The 17,083-nt window shown below is 44.3% G+C and overlaps 3 protein-coding genes across 5 annotated transcripts; 1 reads left to right on the top strand and 2 right to left on the bottom strand.

The window, feature by feature from the left end:
- Nucleotides 1–100: 100 nt before the first annotated feature.
- efs (embryonal Fyn-associated substrate) lies at nucleotides 101–8,596 on the bottom strand. The gene is made up of 8 exons (XM_058067798.1): nucleotides 8,377–8,596; nucleotides 7,812–7,977; nucleotides 5,979–7,256; nucleotides 5,771–5,890; nucleotides 3,559–4,500; nucleotides 3,387–3,443; nucleotides 2,292–2,549; nucleotides 101–1,696 (listed from the first exon to the last, which is right to left on the bottom strand). Exons 2-8 carry the CDS (start codon nucleotides 7,821–7,823, stop codon nucleotides 1,511–1,513), a joined length of 2,853 nt encoding a protein of 950 aa, XP_057923781.1. The 5' UTR covers nucleotides 7,824–7,977; nucleotides 8,377–8,596; the 3' UTR covers nucleotides 101–1,510.
- A 280-nt stretch (nucleotides 8,597–8,876) lies between these two features.
- dhrs4 (dehydrogenase/reductase (SDR family) member 4) lies at nucleotides 8,877–11,823 on the top strand. The gene is made up of 9 exons (XM_058067802.1): nucleotides 8,877–8,942; nucleotides 9,347–9,462; nucleotides 9,522–9,699; nucleotides 9,752–9,853; nucleotides 9,929–9,999; nucleotides 10,064–10,115; nucleotides 10,220–10,354; nucleotides 10,426–10,481; nucleotides 10,658–11,823. The coding sequence occupies exons 2-9, from the start codon at nucleotides 9,350–9,352 to the stop codon at nucleotides 10,770–10,772; spliced, it is 822 nt and encodes a 273-aa protein (XP_057923785.1). The 5' UTR covers nucleotides 8,877–8,942; nucleotides 9,347–9,349; the 3' UTR covers nucleotides 10,773–11,823.
- Nucleotides 11,647–16,717, bottom strand: tinf2 (TERF1 (TRF1)-interacting nuclear factor 2). Of its 3 annotated transcripts, none has more exons than XM_058067800.1 (10): nucleotides 16,416–16,717; nucleotides 15,558–15,760; nucleotides 15,368–15,475; nucleotides 14,131–14,226; nucleotides 13,938–14,048; nucleotides 13,749–13,872; nucleotides 12,868–13,375; nucleotides 12,545–12,603; nucleotides 12,400–12,479; nucleotides 11,647–12,334 (listed from the first exon to the last, which is right to left on the bottom strand). In XM_058067800.1, exons 1-10 carry the CDS (start codon nucleotides 16,441–16,443, stop codon nucleotides 12,209–12,211), a joined length of 1,443 nt encoding a protein of 480 aa, XP_057923783.1. In that variant the 5' UTR covers nucleotides 16,444–16,717; the 3' UTR covers nucleotides 11,647–12,208. The 3 variants fall into 3 exon arrangements, 2 of the variants coding, with proteins under 2 accessions (XP_057923783.1, XP_057923782.1); XM_058067799.1 differs by having other exon boundaries at nucleotides 12,769–13,375; nucleotides 16,416–16,716; XR_009129075.1 differs by lacking the exon at nucleotides 11,647–12,334 and having other exon boundaries at nucleotides 12,762–13,375.
- Nucleotides 16,718–17,083: the final 366 nt, after the last annotated feature.

Consider the following 17,083-nt stretch of genomic DNA (forward strand, 5'->3'; position numbering starts at 1 on the left):
GTATAACAAAAAGCTAAGATAGCTTGGTAGATAATAACCTACATTGGATTGGTTTTAGCATCTTTATTGCACAAAATGTAGCAAAGTGCCCCTACTTTGTTTTTGGACACCCCTTCTGTCGGACTATTCAACTAAATCATTCTTTATCAAGTCATTGTTTATTATTCCTATTTTGCATATGCAATGCTTTACCATACCTTAAAATTGTTACCTCATCAAATGCATTAGTCTGACAGAACAGCAAATACAGGCAATATTTTAATTGCGTAAAATACATATTGTCGTGCATTGATATTATAGAATATTCTGCATATATTCATGACAACTGCGCAAATATTCATTTGTGCGCAACTTTCAATGACAAAGGCCTGTTTTCATTATATAAAAAATGTATTTGTTTATTCTGAACAGCAACGACAGATATAGTGTTCAATTGTAAAGAGGTTTGGGTCAGTATGGTTCTATACCTCAGCAAACGGGGATGAGTTCTTGTGATGTAGAAAACTTGCATGATGTGATTGGTATAGCTTCCCGTGAATAGAAACAAATCACTTTCTTCTCAATAACTCACGCAAGGTAAAAAGGATGCGCGTATGACAAATGGAAGCATATTAAAGCTATGAAACAGGAAATTCCAAAAACATAATAAATATAAAAGGTAACTTGCTCTCGTCATACTCATATAGGTGTATTAATACTTCAAACATCCACAAGGTGACACTACAGCGGTGGAAAATGGGACAGGAGGGAAGAGTTCTTTAGAGCATGCTTGTTAAGGATGACCAAATAATTACGGTGCTCTCCCAAATGATCCGAAATTAGACGCTTGATTAGTAGGTTAAGTAAAGGGCCTTGATGCAGCTTTGTGGAAGACAGACATGAAAGCAGAAGTGTAACGACTTCCAGATGAGTGGCGCATTTAGTGGGACACTAATGCAAAATGCAAAGGACAGCATGCAGATCACAACATGTGGAGACACGTACGGTCGATAGACAGGTTTCTCATCCGTTGTGCAACTGTGGGAAGAAAAAACACTGGGCAACTTGTCCCGCGACTTTCATTATTCATGCTCCGGTGATTCCCGTCGGATGCCAGTCTTCATGGAAGGTGTGTCGCGGATTGTGAGTGTAATCCAAAATGGACTGGATTACAACATGGAGTCTTCACGTTTCACACAAACACAACACAGCACAGGCTAAGTAAGGATGGAGTGGCGCTAACAGAGAAAGCCTTCAAGGTATCACAGTAAAAAGTAGGCCAGATCCAGAATGTAAACGTCTCCTTCTGTGCTATATTTAGATGAGGGCTCGGGGAAGGGAAAAAGAAACATTGTAAAGCAAGACGCACAAAACTATATAAGCAGCCTGCCATCCTCAATAAGTTAACACACACAAGAGGGAAGGAAGCACACACAGGGCTGTAGTGTGTATAGTGTAACAACAAATAAGGCATTTTTCCAAGAGAGAGAAGGTATGTAGTGTCAACAAGGGTTTTCACGCTGGGGGGGCATCACGAGGAGATCTCGGCCAGACGCTGGAGCAGAGTGGAGAAGCCCGCTGCCTGCTGTGAGAGCTCGGCGACCCGATCAACCATCTCCTGGGACGCCGACACTGATGGGTAGTTCTGGGCAGCACCCTTTGTCGCCACGACGACCGCCTTCAAGGCCTGGCAAAGTCGACCTCCAGAGGTTGTGATCTGGAGGTAGGCGAGAGATCAACTTGTCAACTGAGGGCAAAAGAGGTGTAGTTGTATGCACACAGTGACAATGTCACTGAGTCGTAGAATGAATATAATGCCATTGGTCCTTGCAAGTTCTTAATAACAAACAGATTTCAGGCTAAAAACAAAAATACGATGACTCAAAATGATCTGAAAGTCACAACCCACAATACTTGATCACCCACAATTTCACTTGTGTACATAGTAAAGATATGTCATCACACCAATGCTATTACTACTCTTGAAAGTAATGTGTGTGGTGTGTGGGGAGAATGTATAAAGTTGGATTGAAACGCTTAATAGAGCACCTTGAACCTTGCCGTATTATGTCTAGGTTCCACTATATTGTGGATAAAACTACACCCCAGATGCAGTTCTCATCCAATTATTTGTGTAATGTGTGGGTTTCAGCAAAATGGATGTCACTCTCGCATGTCAAACCATGCTGTCAGCAAAACAAACGCCACATTTTATGTGTTTTGTTGTATGCCAGGCCTATAGCTCCTCATCTGTTCCCATTGTGGGTAATCCTATGATTATCAAGCCAAACGTTAGCATCAAGATAACGCACCTTGGCTCGGAGGTCAGCAGAGGTGAGGAGTCGAGACAGCGTGTCGCCGATGAACACCAGCTTGTGGGCCGTCACGATGAGGCTCTTCCCGCGGGCCACGAAGATCCGAGGCGGCTGGTTGCCCTGCACACTGGTGAAGAGCACGTCTATGGCGTCGGCCAGGCAGGAGAGGTGAGCCAGGCTCTGGGATGAGTAAAAGGAGAGGAGCTCCGAGTCCTCCAGGGAGAGGGACACCGGCAGAGGAGGCGATGGAGTCAGCTGGGAGGACGACATTGATATATAGACAATTACAAAACTAAAACATGCACTAAATGTTTAACCAGAGAAGGCCTTTCTTCTTAAATAACTGAGCTGGAGATGCATACAGTATATGGCATTGGAATTGTACTGCTGTAGATGTGTTCAGGTCAGAATGGAGTTCTAAATGAGAGTCAGACTATGTGAGTACATGGGGAGGCATGCTTGCTCTGGTGCATATGCATTACACTAAAAAAAAGTTAACGTAATTAATTAAATAAATTAGTTACCATTGCTAAAGCGTTTTTATCAGCCCTATGTACAATATACATAAATTATCCAAAGCATTGACACAAAGCAGTTGTCAGGAGCAAATACTATACAGTACGTCAGTTGAACGCCTGTCTTTTACTTGTCCTGCAGACTCCCTGTGTGAGGCCAGATTGTTACATTACACAAGTGACCTCTTGTTGGCTAGCTGGGAACAACCAAAAGACTCAAACAAGAAGCACAAAAATGCAGACAGTGATAAAAAAAAAGTGACCTCAGTCTTCCAGCAAGAGAAACACAAAGCTTGCTTGTAATCTTGCTTCTAGCTCCTGTGACGTATTTTTATTTACATTTCAGAGAGCAAAAAAAAAAAAAATCTTTGACAAGATAGCAACACAGTTGAACTGTAATCCGTTCAGGAGGGCAAATCATTGTTGCAAGCTGGATTCTTGAGTCACATGTCTAATTGGTAAACAACCCCCGTGACTCATCTGCACAGACTGCATTTCTGCCCTAAAAAGCACTGACAACGGCGCCATTTGGGACGAGGGAGCAAGCAGAGGTAAAAACATAAAGGAAGTGACTCACTCTTGGCTCTGAAGTGATCGTTTGTCCGTTCTGTGCTAGTGGAAGCTCCGGTTTTCCCTAGATGGATTAGGAGAGAACATCCAATTACTGGTACAATACAAAAGTGTCCCCAAGCTTCTGACCTGTACTGTACGTATCTGACATTGACACGTAGTTTGAAATGAAAACTTACCTGTAGCTTAACGTATCCAACACTATCTCCGTTAGTGACTGGTGGAGGAACGGGGGTCAAGCCGATTCCTGCATACTCATTGCTGGGGTCGTCCTCGCTGTTGCTGGGACACACTGTGAGGGTCACGGTGGCCGAAGTGGGAGGCAAGGGGAAGGCCGGCTGAGGCGTCGGGGGTAAAGGCCTTTCCTGAATCCAGCTACTCTTACGGGAGCCCATTCCACCTCCGGACGACTTCCCGTCAGACACCGGTAACGCGGGCAGTGGCCTGCGTGACAGAGATTCCTGGGAAGGGAGACGGGGGCGACCCTGAGTCTGCAAGAGGAGGGCGCTTTCCTCAAGGGACCGCTGGACTAGAGACAAGAGTCCTTCAGATGGAGGAGCGTTGCCGATGGCGGACAAAGCGGGGAGAAGGTCTGATAGGCGAGCCCAGGCCTGCTGAAGGGGTGGATCCCCGGAATGACTGGCTTTCCACGTGGACAGGATTTCTGCCAGGGAGGTGGCCAGGTCCCGGGACGACAGAGCGGCGGGCGAACTGGAGGTGGTACTCAGCACGGCGTGGACTAAGCTGGACAGTGAGGCTCTCCACTGCACATCCCCAGAGCCGTTACTGGACAAGGAGAGACGGCGCGTGGAGGTGGAGGACGAGGAGGAGGAGTGAGGCAGGACTTCGGTCGTCAGAGCGGGCATGTCATATACGCCGCAGTCTGGTTCCAAAGAGTCACGCTGTTGATCTCCCGCGCTTGCTCGCTTCTCGGAACCTGGGACGCAATAGAGTTGCCCGTTCTGGGTGGCGTCCTCCCCACAGAGGCTGGTGGTGGACTCCCCAGAAACCAGAGGGACACCAGGAAGAGTGGGTACACTGTAAACATCATCAGCATCGCCGGGCACTGACGTGACTTCAGATATAGACCCATTCAGCGTTATGGTGGGAACGTCATATACCTGCAAGTGGAGGAGATTGATGCAGTTTATAAAGTGGCTGTGTCAATTCGCACTTTCATACTTATTTTCACTGAATAAGTGCATTCACACATAACTATAGCAAAAGTAAGGTCAATATTCATACTCTCAGGAACCAAGTGTACTGACGGAAGTATTCCATTGGAGACATGCATGCAAGTAGTGAAATAAGAACACATGGCCTCCACAGGCTCGTGTCTCACAGAGCTTCTTCACAAGTAAAAGAAGGCTAGGATATATTTATCCTCTTAAACATCATTAAATGCATGCATGTGTAGTAACTTGAGCAAAGACAGAAAAAATAATCTCAACAGCTGGCACACACGTTCAAGTCGCATTAAAGACAGACCACTGGTGCTGTGGCCTTGGCCTGGCCCTAACACTAACAGATGGGTGTGACTGGGAGAAAATAGCAGCAGCATTTGGACCGGATAGACAGGCTCTCACAGCAGATTGAGACAGGTGTGGCCTTGGGGGGGAAGGGGCTTAAAAGTGGAATGTGGGAAAAGCAGAGATGGAGATGCAATCCAAATGGTAAGGACATTGCAGTGCACAAATGTTCATGTTCAAACCGTAATACTGGATGTTTAACTGGAGCCAATTAAGAGTACCGAACATGAAAAAAGAATCTTCCATCCCCTCACTTGTTTGCTCCACTTTTCATGCCAGAAAAACTTGCTTCCTATGGATGTGATACTACCTTCACCCAACCCTGGATGAGGCTGCCCCATGTACATGTTAACCACCTTGTAAAAACACAGGCTTCTCTACACATCTTAAAATAAATCTTTGCCAACTATCTGTCAGTCAGTTGTAAATTTGATCATGTTGTGTTTCTTCACGGGAATAGACTAGCCTGGCATGATGCTGCGGTTAAATTTGACTGTGATGTTAGCACCATATGCTCACATAGCCATGCTAGTGTTGCTAATGTTTGTGTTGCACTCCTTAATGTTAATGTTGTTGCTGTATGGACCATATACACTGCGATCTATTATGTTGGAGACATGAAGAGTTTCAGTCTACATATGTAAAAAGTAGAAAAGTGCAAGGACACACAATCATGAACAAACAGCTCGTTAGCATTAAAGCTGCAGACACACAAAATGGCATGTTCCCAGTAGTGTGTACTGAAAGCACTTTTAAACTGTCTACATTAGACTTGGTTTTGGACAACACACTCATTTTGATGACAAACAAAATAATATGGGACCATGAGCCATCAGAAAAAAAAAAAGAAAGTCGTCATCACCTCTGTCTCAGAGTCATGTGGCGGGACACTACGAGGGGTATCATAGATGCCGTCATCGCCATCATCGACGGCAGTCGGCACTGGACGCTGCCATCTGCCGCTGGGAGGGGTGTCGTAAACCTTTGACGACAACATCAATCATGATTTAAATAAGATATTCACTATATTATAATTACGGTTTAACATAGACACTTGAATTAACTCATACCTGGTCATCCACGGGATCTGCATAATCATCTCCTTTGTTGTTTTGCATATTGTTGCTTTTCTCGAGGTCCTGACTCGTCTGTTTGTCCAACTCTTGCTGCAGGCTTGCAGGGGTGCCCCTACAGCCAAGGCTGGGGGCCACACTGGAATCCCCTGACAAAGGTGCCGCCTGCTGCCCGTCTTTCCTGGTGACCCCCCTAACAGGGGGTGCGGGCGGAGGGGGTTTTCGGGCAAAATTTGGCGAGCCTGAAACTCGGGGGTGCCCGGCTCGAACCAGCAAAGGGGATCCTCTGTGGCAGACCAGACCAGCTTTGCCTCTGGCCACAGCAGGGTTGGGTGGTGCACCCTTGAGCAGAGGCCTGGGGGACACCTGGGCTGGAGATGATTGACATGAGTGCTGATGCACCAGAGCTGCGGTTGAAGTCCTTGGAAGGCTTACCGCCACAGAGGTGGGGGTTTGGTACATGCCAGGAATGTCCTGGTTGTCTTTAGACTGGGGGGCCCCGGGTGTTCCGCTGACTGAGGAGGGGCCATTAGTGCAGGCCGGACTGGCCAGAACTCCTCCTGTTGGGGTCTGGTAAACCTCTTCACCTGCCAGTGGTGTCCCTTTTGGCACCAAGTAACAGTCATCAGAGAGTCCTGTTGCAATTGTTTCTCTAGGGACAAGGTATGTGGTGTCCTCAGATTCCTCGGCTGCCCTGGGGGACAGATACACAGACTCCGGAGCTATTTGAACTCCTGGCTGTCTGGCATGCTGAGCAGCTGAGGGAAGCGGGCTTACTGGGGTCTGATAAACACCTCCTGTCATTTCTGTGCCTCGTCCTCTAAGGGACGGGGAGCGTGGACGACCTGCCACTCCCATGTCCCACTCAGGCCTGGGTCGAGATCCAGAGCTAGAATGAGAGCGTGGGCGCCCGCTCTCCACCCGACGTAGTTCCCCGGGTCTCAAGGCTGCACTAGCTGCTGCTCGTACTTCACCGACAGCTGGCGGGCAGCGGTACACGCCGTCTACGTCCTCTACGCTGCTGCTGGTGGCCGTACGGGACAGCGGCGCAACAGGTGGCAAGTGTACAGCGTCCTGGCCGGGGGGCGGGGCGGTCTGGAGGAGGCGGAGACGGTTGGCCGGGGCAATGCCTTGGCGACCGTGCAGGGAGCAGAGCCACCAGCCAGGACCCCCGCTTTTCTCCTGTTCCAGAACCATCAGGATGTCCCCCTTCCTGAACGCTAGCTCCTCTGGACTCTCTGCTGTGTTGTCAAACAGCGCCTTTGCTAACACCGTCTAAGGGAAAGAGGAGGATTACCAAATATCAGCATACATTGAAGTAGTTTTTAATGAATCAAATCTGTGCTCTCCTAACAACAAGTACATTGATGCCAATGTTAAATAGGGACTATTGAGGGCTTCATTGGTTGGGGCTGTTGAATACGAGTGAAGAGGGAACAGCTCGCCCGTGTGAGAAAGAAATAGCAAGATAAGGGACTCAAAGCAAAATAAACACATGAAATTCACGAAAGGGAAGCAGGCCAAAGAAGGATCAATGATCAAAATGGACACAGGGGCTTAATGGTAATAGGCTGAATGAGTGAGGGAAGGGGGAGGGGGGAGGATGAGCGTCACATCTGTCTCTTGCTATTGGAGTTTAATTGCCAACCCAAAGCCAAAAGAGGAGGCCAACCCCCCTGTATTTTAAAGACGACCCCCTGGGGAACAGCAAGGGTCTATTGAGCCATGTGCGACCCTCTTGAATCACTGCCAATATGTTAGGTACAGTACAACTAAAACAGAAACATGCCTTCTAAAAGTGTACATTTGTAGTAGTGGTTGTGTACTCACAGAAACAGACATTGCTGCAAGGGTTGCGATTACGATTCAGGGAAAGTAAATCTCAAGTGTTAGTGTTAAGTCAACGGGCTCCGGTTATTTCTGCAGCGGCTCTCCATGTTGAAAATTCGGTGCCTAAGCACAGCTGGCTTCGGAGAGGACACATCGTCTCCGCCTTCTACAAAAAAAACACACAAACGGTCATATGAACGCATATACGAGTCAATTAAATACATACAGCAGCTGCAACACCTGTCCATCATTCCACGCCCTGTGACGTTATGTTGAAAGCTAACATTAGCTTAGCATCACATTTACAGAATACACACCAGCGATGTTTTTCAATCTGTCGCCATTCCTTGGTTGCGCTAATAATGTAGTTGAGTGTTAATTCATTCAGCAGATACGAACACACAATCTATCGCCGCGGCCTAGTTTCTAAGACTAGCAGGCTAACATTAGCGGCACTTAATGCTGCTTATTTTCATCCGCTTTCGCTGCTAACCAAAACACAAAGGCGGTCATCACCATTCAAGGTGAACCGAGCGGACAACATGTTAAAATAAAACATACACACCTTCCTTATTTGTATTCGCCAATAAACTTAACCGGCGTACAGTAAGACATCGGCGAAAAATCACTTCTTCTCGAGCGTAAAATTCTGTGGCCTTAGGCGTTCAATCATTTTCAGCGATGACAACACAATGATCTCCTCCTTCTGTAAGGCTGACGCAGTGTGTATATCTGAAAACAGCGTGGATGGTCCACCATCATTCTTTAAGCCGAATCCAGTTGCATGTGAGATCGCATATGCTGCCACAGTTCGGGCGACTGCTTCTCTCTGATTGGCTTCTTTATTGTGAGTTGCGTTAAGGATACAAAGAAATAACCGTAAATAAGAAAATCCACTGGTAAATACACAAACTGTAAACTATTTGAACAATTTGAACAATAACCACGTACATGATAATTAATTAATTGCTTTGACTTCAAAAAATCTTTATTTTTGAAAGATGTGCTTTCGATATATTTTTTTTAAATATGGCTTTAAAGGCAATCGCATATGTAAGCATTTATTTTGACAGGACACTTTCACCCGGAACAACTTGCAGCCAGTTCCCAGAGATCGCAAGGAGTCCAAAGGTCTTGTTGTACACTTGAATTTGTTTATTATATTTCAAAACAAAATATTATTACTACCCACGTTTATCGAACTAGAGAATGCTATTTCTGTGGAAACGGCGTGTGAATCCTTTGGAGCTTAAATGTGGGGGAAGTTTTGGAATCTTAGTGGTTTGAATCACTGAGGAATTCAATTGTATTAAGAATATTTTCAGATTGAATTTGTGTAACAGGAATATGTAAATGAATGTATGGGAAATGGTTAGCCTGAATGTCATTGACATTGTAATTGAATGACATTTCAGGATTTATTTGAACTGTCCCCTGAAATGCACCTCACATTTGTGTACAATATCCTTAAACATTCACATAATTAACATTCCATGAACTATTGAGGTCACGCAGCTGTTGTTTTTAACCCACAGGTGATGTTGAGGGCTACTTTCAGGTGCCTTTGTTCTGGTCTTGTCTCAGGACGAAGAAGTATGTCTCAGAGCAGCCTAACTGGAAAAGTAGCCATAGTGACAGCCTCTACAGCTGGGTAAGAATGACTTTAATGTTAGAGCGCCGGAGCCTAGCCTCATGAATTCTCCTGCCCAGTATCGGCCTGGCTGCAGCGCAGGCCCTGGGAAAGCGAGAAGCTCATGTAGTGGTGAGCAGCCGGCGGCAGACTGGTGTGGACAAGGCCGTGGCACTGCTGCAGAGCCAGGACATCCGGGTCACTGGGACCACCTGTAACGTCGGGAAGAAGGAGGATAGGGAGAGACTGCTTCAATTGGTAAGTCTGTGTGCAAACGTCCTCTCCGCATCTTATTGTGTGTTTTATGCAGACTCTGGATCAGTGTGGCGGTGTCGATATCCTGGTGTCCAATGCAGCAGTTAACCCATTTTTTGGAAACCTTATGGACACCACAGAGGACGTTTGGGACAAGGTTATTTGTTGAATTTTATTTTTTTGCATGATGGAAAAAAAGGCATCCTGCTTGAATTGTATTAATTAATTGCAGATTATGTCCATAAATGTAAAAGCAGCCTTCCTCATGACCAAGTTGGTGGTGCCTCATATGGAAAAGAGGGGGTGAGTTACAAACCAAAAGAATAGCACAAAATGACATACGTTTTTAATGTGCTATTTCTTTTAGAGGAGGGAATGTTGTGTTTGTGTCATCAGTGGCAGCCTACCAACCAATGCAGGTCAGACTATAAAAAATGGTGTACACAGTTGGAATCATTGCACTTTCCGATAAATAAACCTTGTCAACTATTTTTATTTGACTTTTTTCCTGCTGTTTCTGCAGGGCTTGGGTGCATACAGTGTGAGTAAGACTGCCTTAGTGGGTCTGACCCGGGCGCTGGCCCCTGAGCTGGCTCAGAGTAACATAAGGGTGAACTGCGTGGCCCCCGGAATAATCAAAACGAGCTTCAGCTCCGCGGTGAGATGTTTTAGCTTCTATTGTTTGTCTTTGGACCCTGTATTGTTATCATTTTCTTCCACTGATTTCAGTTATGGCAAAATGACGACATCATGGATGACTTCAAAAAGCAGCTGTGCATTAAAAGGTACATTAAGTAGACAGCTAAGGGTATTACTAGCTGAGAGACCCCTGGTATGTAACAACTGTTTAGTCTCCTGTAGTAATTAGATGCTATTGAGGTTATTAATCTAACCTGTAAATAGTTGAAGTATGAAATAAGATACAAACATTTTGATTAGAATTTTGCTTCCTGCCTGTCAGAGCCGGTCAACCAGAGGAAATAGGGGGCGTGGTTGCCTTCTTGTGCACAGAGGAGGCCTCCTACATGACTGGAGAGACCATCACAGTGACGGGTGGGATGGGTTGTCGGCTGTGATCCTTTGGTAGATGCTTATTATTATTATTATCCATGATTGGTGATTTTTATGGTTTATCTCCTGTTGTTGGGATCAGGGTTTTTTATTTGTTATGATCAGCTTGACATGACATTTCTGTATGGGTGGTTATCATAATCAACTAGCAACAGTGCACAACTTTCGGGGACTGACAAGTTTAAAATGGAAACAAGACTTAGCTGGAAAAACATGACCACATAAAGTAAAATGTCTATGGCCATTTCTGTAATGATTAGAAACTTTATTACACCTATGCTAGCATGTAGACCACAACCCGTAGGGGGCACCACAACTGCCATTTACAGTCATGGGAAAAAAAGAGTGTTGCATTACAGCATTCTGGTGCGCCCGCTGCTGATTGCAAAAGTTCTTGCGCAAACTTTTTTGCCTGACATTACCTACAGTAATGTTTGTCAACCTTTTTTGAGCCACAACACGCTTTACATTGGAAAAATCTTGTGACACACCATCAATCAGCTACATGTTAGCATGGGGTGCTGGAGAGGCGAGGTACATCCTGGACTGGTTGCCAGCCAATCACAGGGCACATATAGACAAACAACCATTCACACTCACATTCATACCTATGGACAATTTGGAGTCGCCAATTAACCTAATAATCTAGTTTTTGGAATGTGGGAGGAAACCTACGCATGCACGGGGAGAACATGCAAACTCCACACAGAGATGGCTGAGGGTGGAATTGAACGCGGCCTGCGTGGTAACCACTCAACCGCCGTGCAGCCCCGACTATGACACATTTGCAGAAAATATGTCATTTTTAAAGTGATAATTCCTAATGGCACATCTGATGAGTTCTCACGGCGTGGCTGAAAATCACTGACAGAGTATTACATTTCAGTAAACTTTATTCACAAGCACAAATCTTAAAAAAACTGTATGAGTCATGAAAGCCACATATTTGAAAAAATGTATAGCAATATCATAAAATTGACGACAACTAAATGCATACATTTAGACCAACACTTTTAGAATAATACAAAGTTCTGAATATATTCTTTTTAATAATAATAAATAAAATGTGACTTCTGGTGCTGCATGGTTTTGCATCGTTCTTTTCACCATCCTCTTCTTTTAAAGGGTTTACTAGCTAGCTGAGTTTCATTAAAAAGGAGGGATGTTTACTTATTGACCTCTCAATGACTGGGGTAGGCTACCATGATCCAATAATAACGTTTTGGAAGAACAGGTGGCATTGGCTCTATAGCCGCCTGCATTGGGGTAGAAAATAGATGGGTTAAAATGCATTAAAAAGCTTTATATTTCCAACATTATTTTTAACTGTTTTTCCTGATTTACTTTTAAAATGTTGCCAAAAAAAACCCTTACAATAAATTTGATTGTGGCCCCCGAGCCATAGGTTCCCTAACCCTGTGCTACGCTGAAAAGGTTCTTTTCACCGTCTCCTTTTGCTGTGAACAGGCAAGGAGAGGTTCCGCTGTCCCATGCTCGGTTTCCAGAATTCCCTCAGAGTGGGAAAATATGTGCCGTGTTTGGTTTTGCAGTAGCGCTTCATGAAGAGCTGTGGGAGATAGAATGTTAAAAAGAAAAGTAGAAATGGATCTTTTAGACATCCGTCTTACTTACCCGTCCTTTGAAGTTCTTAGTGGCTTCGTCTTCAGAATCTGCGACGTAGTCGTCTGCATCGCTAGGAGGGCCCGGAGCCTCTATACAAGAGACACCCACTTAAACCTGTACAGTGATGCCATATTGCCATGCTTGTTAATCTCACCTCTGTTGCACTGCTGGTGAGATGAGGAGGCACCTACAGATGCTTCCCTGGGGTGATTTCTGTACACAGTAAAAGAGTACAAGAATTAGTGCTGAAGATGAGATTTCAATGGAATATGGCTAATAAAAGTTGCATTTATTGTCGAAAATTTTCAAATCTGATCCACATAAAAAATGTACATATCAGAAAATTAATGCTGTTTAAGATTTGTCAACACCTCTTACTCTTTATTGTCCAAGGGGGGAACAGAAGCAGGGGTAGATGTTTCAGGCTGGTGGCCTCTCAAGGCTTTAAGCAAGGAGGTTTGAGCTGCTGAGACGTGCCTGTGCCGGTAGAATGATGTTCCTGCTTGACCCGCTGGTTTAGAGATGGGCAGTTCATGGATGACAACTCTGGGCTGGCGGTTGAGGCAGGAGGCAACGATGGAACAGGTGTAAGGATCTCGGAATGAGCCAGACGCTTCCTCGTCATCAGATGTACTCTCTCCTCTGCCAGCTTGCTTGCGTTTCACACCACTGCTTCTTCTTGAGGCTCTCCTGTCGCCATCTTCCACGCTGTCACTTTGGGACTTGGGCAACATTGGTTTGATAGAAGTAAAGTCTGTGTCATCTTTACAGTTCTGACCAGCAGTGCTCAGACCTGGCACCTCTTCGTTAGATATCAGCCCGATGACAGGGGAGATGAAGGGCGTTTTGGCTGGTGTCTCTGCGTCAGCGGAAACATCTCCAGAAGACTTTACAGGTCTTACTTGAGGATTTGAGGGCACTTTTCCAGAGAGGGGCAAAGAAAGGGAAGCCAGGATGGAGTCTCCCATGTTTGGAGGGAGGGATGCTGCAGCAAAACAACACATGGCACAAAAAATAAAAAGCTTTTTCCCCCCTCCATCTATTTTCTATGCCGCTTATCCTCACTAGTGTTGTGGGTATGCTAGAGCCTATCCCAGCTGTCTTTGAGCGAGAGGCGGGGTACACCCTCAAATGGTCTCCAGCCAAGTGTTAGGGCACAACAACCACAACAACCATTCGCACTCACGTTCCTACCTATGGACAATTTGGAGTCGACATTGAACCTAGCACACATGTTTTGGGAATGTGGGAGGAAACCCACGCACGCACATAGCAGAAGTACCATACATACTAGTACCAGAAGTATCATACCACATACCAGCTACAATTCTAGCATGTAGAGTAAGTTCTTTATTTACCAGCAGCCTCCAGGTGCCCGAGACAGGTTTGATGCTGAAGTAAAACCTTCAGGAGTTGCGGCTGAGTAGCTGCTTGAGCGCACTCTTCCAAAACAGCAGGGGCTTCACTGAGCCAGGACACCGTCTATTGATTGATCAGAGCAGAGATGTTCATCCACTATGGTTATACGCAAAAACAAAAGTCTTTACCTGAGCAAGCGTTGGAACAGGGAACAGTTGATCTAGCCGAATAATAAATTCCCATAGTAGCTTCTCCAATTCCTGGTCAAACAAAGGACCGTATTCTTGAGGGAAATCCTCCTGTCAGAGCGGAAAAAATTTAACATTAGGCGTTAACATACGTCAAAAATTGTTGGTGTGTGATTCGGTGAGAAGGACTCACCTTAAAGAACTGCTCTTTGGCAACCTGATCGGTCAGCAGCGTGTCAACCAACATATGGAAACTTTCAACCGTTTTAGTAATCTTTACATCCGTCTTCTAAGCACACAAGAATCAGAGTTAAAACAAGCAATTGAAGCAAACTAATGGTTGCCTCTAATCTAACACATACAGTATCGTTCTGAAGCAAGTACACACCTCGCACTTCTGCAAATATTTTATTCTACAACGCTAAAGAAACAACATTTTGATACAAAGTATCATAAAGAGATTGTGATTGTGATTGTGTGCTTGCGTGTGTGTGTGTGTGTGTGTGTGGGTCTAGTATGGAGGGTGGGAAGGAGGGGCTTTCTTTTGTTTCATTGTTTTTTCCTTTTAATTGTGGAAATTGTTTTAATTCTGTAAAGCACTTTGTGTTGCATTTCTTTGCAGGAAAAGTGCTATACAAATAAAGTTGATTTGATTTGAAAGAGTGTACATTTATTGTAGCCGCACAAAATATTTGTACGTATTTGTACAATTTGGACATTTTCAGTGCAGGGTGCAATCGTCCCTTGCCCTCTCGCGGTTTGAATCGTTTGGCTTCACTCCATCACAGGTTTTCAAAATACATACATTATCACTGTTTTGTGGTTGACTATTGCCTATTAGTCAACAGGCATTTTAATCAAATTTTACGTATGGTCAACATATGTATAACCAAATATAGTGTATATACATTCTAATTTGTATTAACCTGTTTTTGCACTTTATCGGCTCTTGTGTGCTTTGTACAATACTCTTGTGCTACTGTACTTTTGCTGCTATAAACCTGAAATTGTGGGACTAATAAAAGGCATATCTTATCTTAAGGGGCGGGGCCTGGGAAGTGATGTCTGTGACATCAGCGAACCAGAGTTGACCTGTGTGTTAGCAGCGTGGAGAGCAGCGTCTTTAATGACAAACAGCGGCATTACAGTGGTATTCCACACTGGTCTGAAACGTTACATTGATAGCCACCGCGTGAAGCATACTGTCAGTGCTAACGTGTGAGCCTATTTCATGTCTTATTTATGTCTAAGATGTATTATTTTCTACTATGATGTCGACTACATTGTGTGTAAAAGTGTAAAATATGCTGTTATTTCACATAGAACTAGAAAGTGTCATTACATGAAAAGATATTAAATATTTGCAAAAATATGACGGGTGTACTCACTTCTGTGAGGTCCTGAAAACACTAGCTTCATTTCATATTTACCACAGTAGCATGTGAAGATGTTGATGGCATAGAAGGAAAACTGATCCTTTTCAGGTGGGACTTGATGACAGTTGCATCGGTTTGTTCCAAGCAAAGATCCAAGATTAGCTGGGAAAGAAAAAACAAAGAGGATGACATAAGTAGGTGTGTCTCGCGATTGAGATGATAGCATGAAAGTGCAAATACTGACCCGGCCTCTCAGCCCCAGCGCAAGCTTGCTCTGGTGTCTCAAAGTCAGCAACCCTGGGACAGTCTCGCATGCAGACGTCACAAATTCTTCCACGACTCCATAGAGCTTCACATCCCTCTGCTTCATCACCTTCCAGAGGGCTGCAGATATCAGACGCACAGGTGGAGCCAGGAGCTTGAGGGCAGTTATGGGGAGATTGACATCTGCCAAGAAGATATTACAAAGGAAATATTAAACTTGTAAATTTAAGACCTCACAACCATAAAAAATGTGCCTAAAATTGCCACACAACACAGGCGGCATATTTGTTACTCGCCACAAAAATGTCCCAAAAAATGCCCAGTATTATTAAACAGTATTATGGGGGGATATTTATCCTGCACAAGTTAATTAATGCTGGCACAGTGCCTGTCATTCACACATTTAGCAACGACATTATCGTCTCTAATTTGCTGCTGCATACACAACACATGCTCAATAAATAGCATTAGATCGCTATAATGTTTGTTGTCAGCTGATAGCGATTTGGCTAAGTTTAGTCACTGTTAGCGATGCCTGTCGTAATAACAGCATGACTGCAATTGTTGATTGCCTTTGTGATTTTATGTCTATTATGTTAATTTGAAATGTGAAAAATATAAACATTTATTTGAACAATCGGGTCTTAAAAACCACTTTCGGTAACATGCTAGCTGGTTGTATTTTTGGTTGAAAACAATGAAACGTCATCTTGAGCCAGCTGCCTACAGTTCCTTTCAGGTTTAACATTTCTGTCATGTGGGACTTCTAGGGACATCATAAAGGTAAAAATAACAAACAAATGTATATACAAAACGGCGGCCAGCCAAAAATACTCACCATTATGCGTAGCTTTTGTTGACGCCATTCTAGATGGTACAAAACACTCTTAGCCTTGCCGCCAAACAAGCTACTTCTTGACGAGATGACAGCAAAGTTCTATGCTTACGTAGTGCAACTTCTGAAAGTGAGATGAATTATCGTAGATTATGTTTATGATCACGGATAACACCTGAAACCAAACAATTATCCCACATTAACACGTCGACATCGCTATCTCCGATTTCTAGGTTAGCTACACTTTCATCAAAAAGTTCCGCTTCTCGTACTCCCGCCTAACCAGCATTAATGGTAAACGTTTAATGTGAAGCACGATGTCTGCCGGCGGGGAGATGCTTCACCAGTTAGGAGAGGTATCTCTATAGCCCCGTTCACCCGGGCAATATTGTGTACACAACAAGCGTACCCAAAGCTTACCCGGATATGACGTGTATTTTGGAAACGTCACATTTATAGTGTACATTTGGCAAACATTTGTGAATAAAAATGCAATTTATTAGTTTATTTCAGCAATTTGTATTTTTCATTAAAATTTGGATCGTGTTTATATTATCTAGACCACATTTCTATATTATTATGTCTTTAATTATTTTTTAATTATTGTTTATTTTGTGTATTTAGTACTTTTTTATACATTAGCTCGACTACCTTCGATGTACAATCACTGT

The sequence above is a fragment of the Doryrhamphus excisus genome, chromosome 3, assembly GCF_030265055.1.
Source record: "Doryrhamphus excisus isolate RoL2022-K1 chromosome 3, RoL_Dexc_1.0, whole genome shotgun sequence".
Taxonomy (NCBI): domain Eukaryota; kingdom Metazoa; phylum Chordata; class Actinopteri; order Syngnathiformes; family Syngnathidae; genus Doryrhamphus; species Doryrhamphus excisus.

What these genes read in the sequence shown, in the direction of transcription:
- efs (XM_058067798.1), bottom strand. An exon ending in CACATGACTCTGAGACAGAG is followed by an intron (nt 4,501 to 5,770) that starts GTGATGACGACT and finishes CTCCACTTGCAG; the next exon opens with GTATATGACGTTCCCACCAT. An exon ending in CTGCTGACCTCCGAGCCAAG is followed by an intron (nt 1,697 to 2,291) that starts GTGCGTTATCTT and finishes GCCTACCTCCAG; the next exon opens with ATCACAACCTCTGGAGGTCG.
- dhrs4 (XM_058067802.1), top strand. Translation starts at nt 9,350, where the DNA reads ATGTTGAGGGCTACTTTCAGGTGCCTTTGTTCTGGTCTTGTCTCAGGA. An exon ending in GTGACAGCCTCTACAGCTGG is followed by an intron (nt 9,463 to 9,521) that starts GTAAGAATGACT and finishes TCTCCTGCCCAG; the next exon opens with TATCGGCCTGGCTGCAGCGC. An exon ending in CAGAGGACGTTTGGGACAAG is followed by an intron (nt 9,854 to 9,928) that starts GTTATTTGTTGA and finishes AATTAATTGCAG; the next exon opens with ATTATGTCCATAAATGTAAA.
- tinf2 (XM_058067799.1), bottom strand. Translation starts at nt 16,443, where the DNA reads ATGGCGTCAACAAAAGCTACGCATAATG. An exon ending in CTGTTCCAACGCTTGCTCAG is followed by an intron (nt 13,873 to 13,937) that starts GTAAAGACTTTT and finishes ATCAATCAATAG; the next exon opens with ACGGTGTCCTGGCTCAGTGA. An exon ending in TCACCAGCAGTGCAACAGAG is followed by an intron (nt 12,480 to 12,544) that starts GTGAGATTAACA and finishes TCTCTTGTATAG; the next exon opens with AGGCTCCGGGCCCTCCTAGC.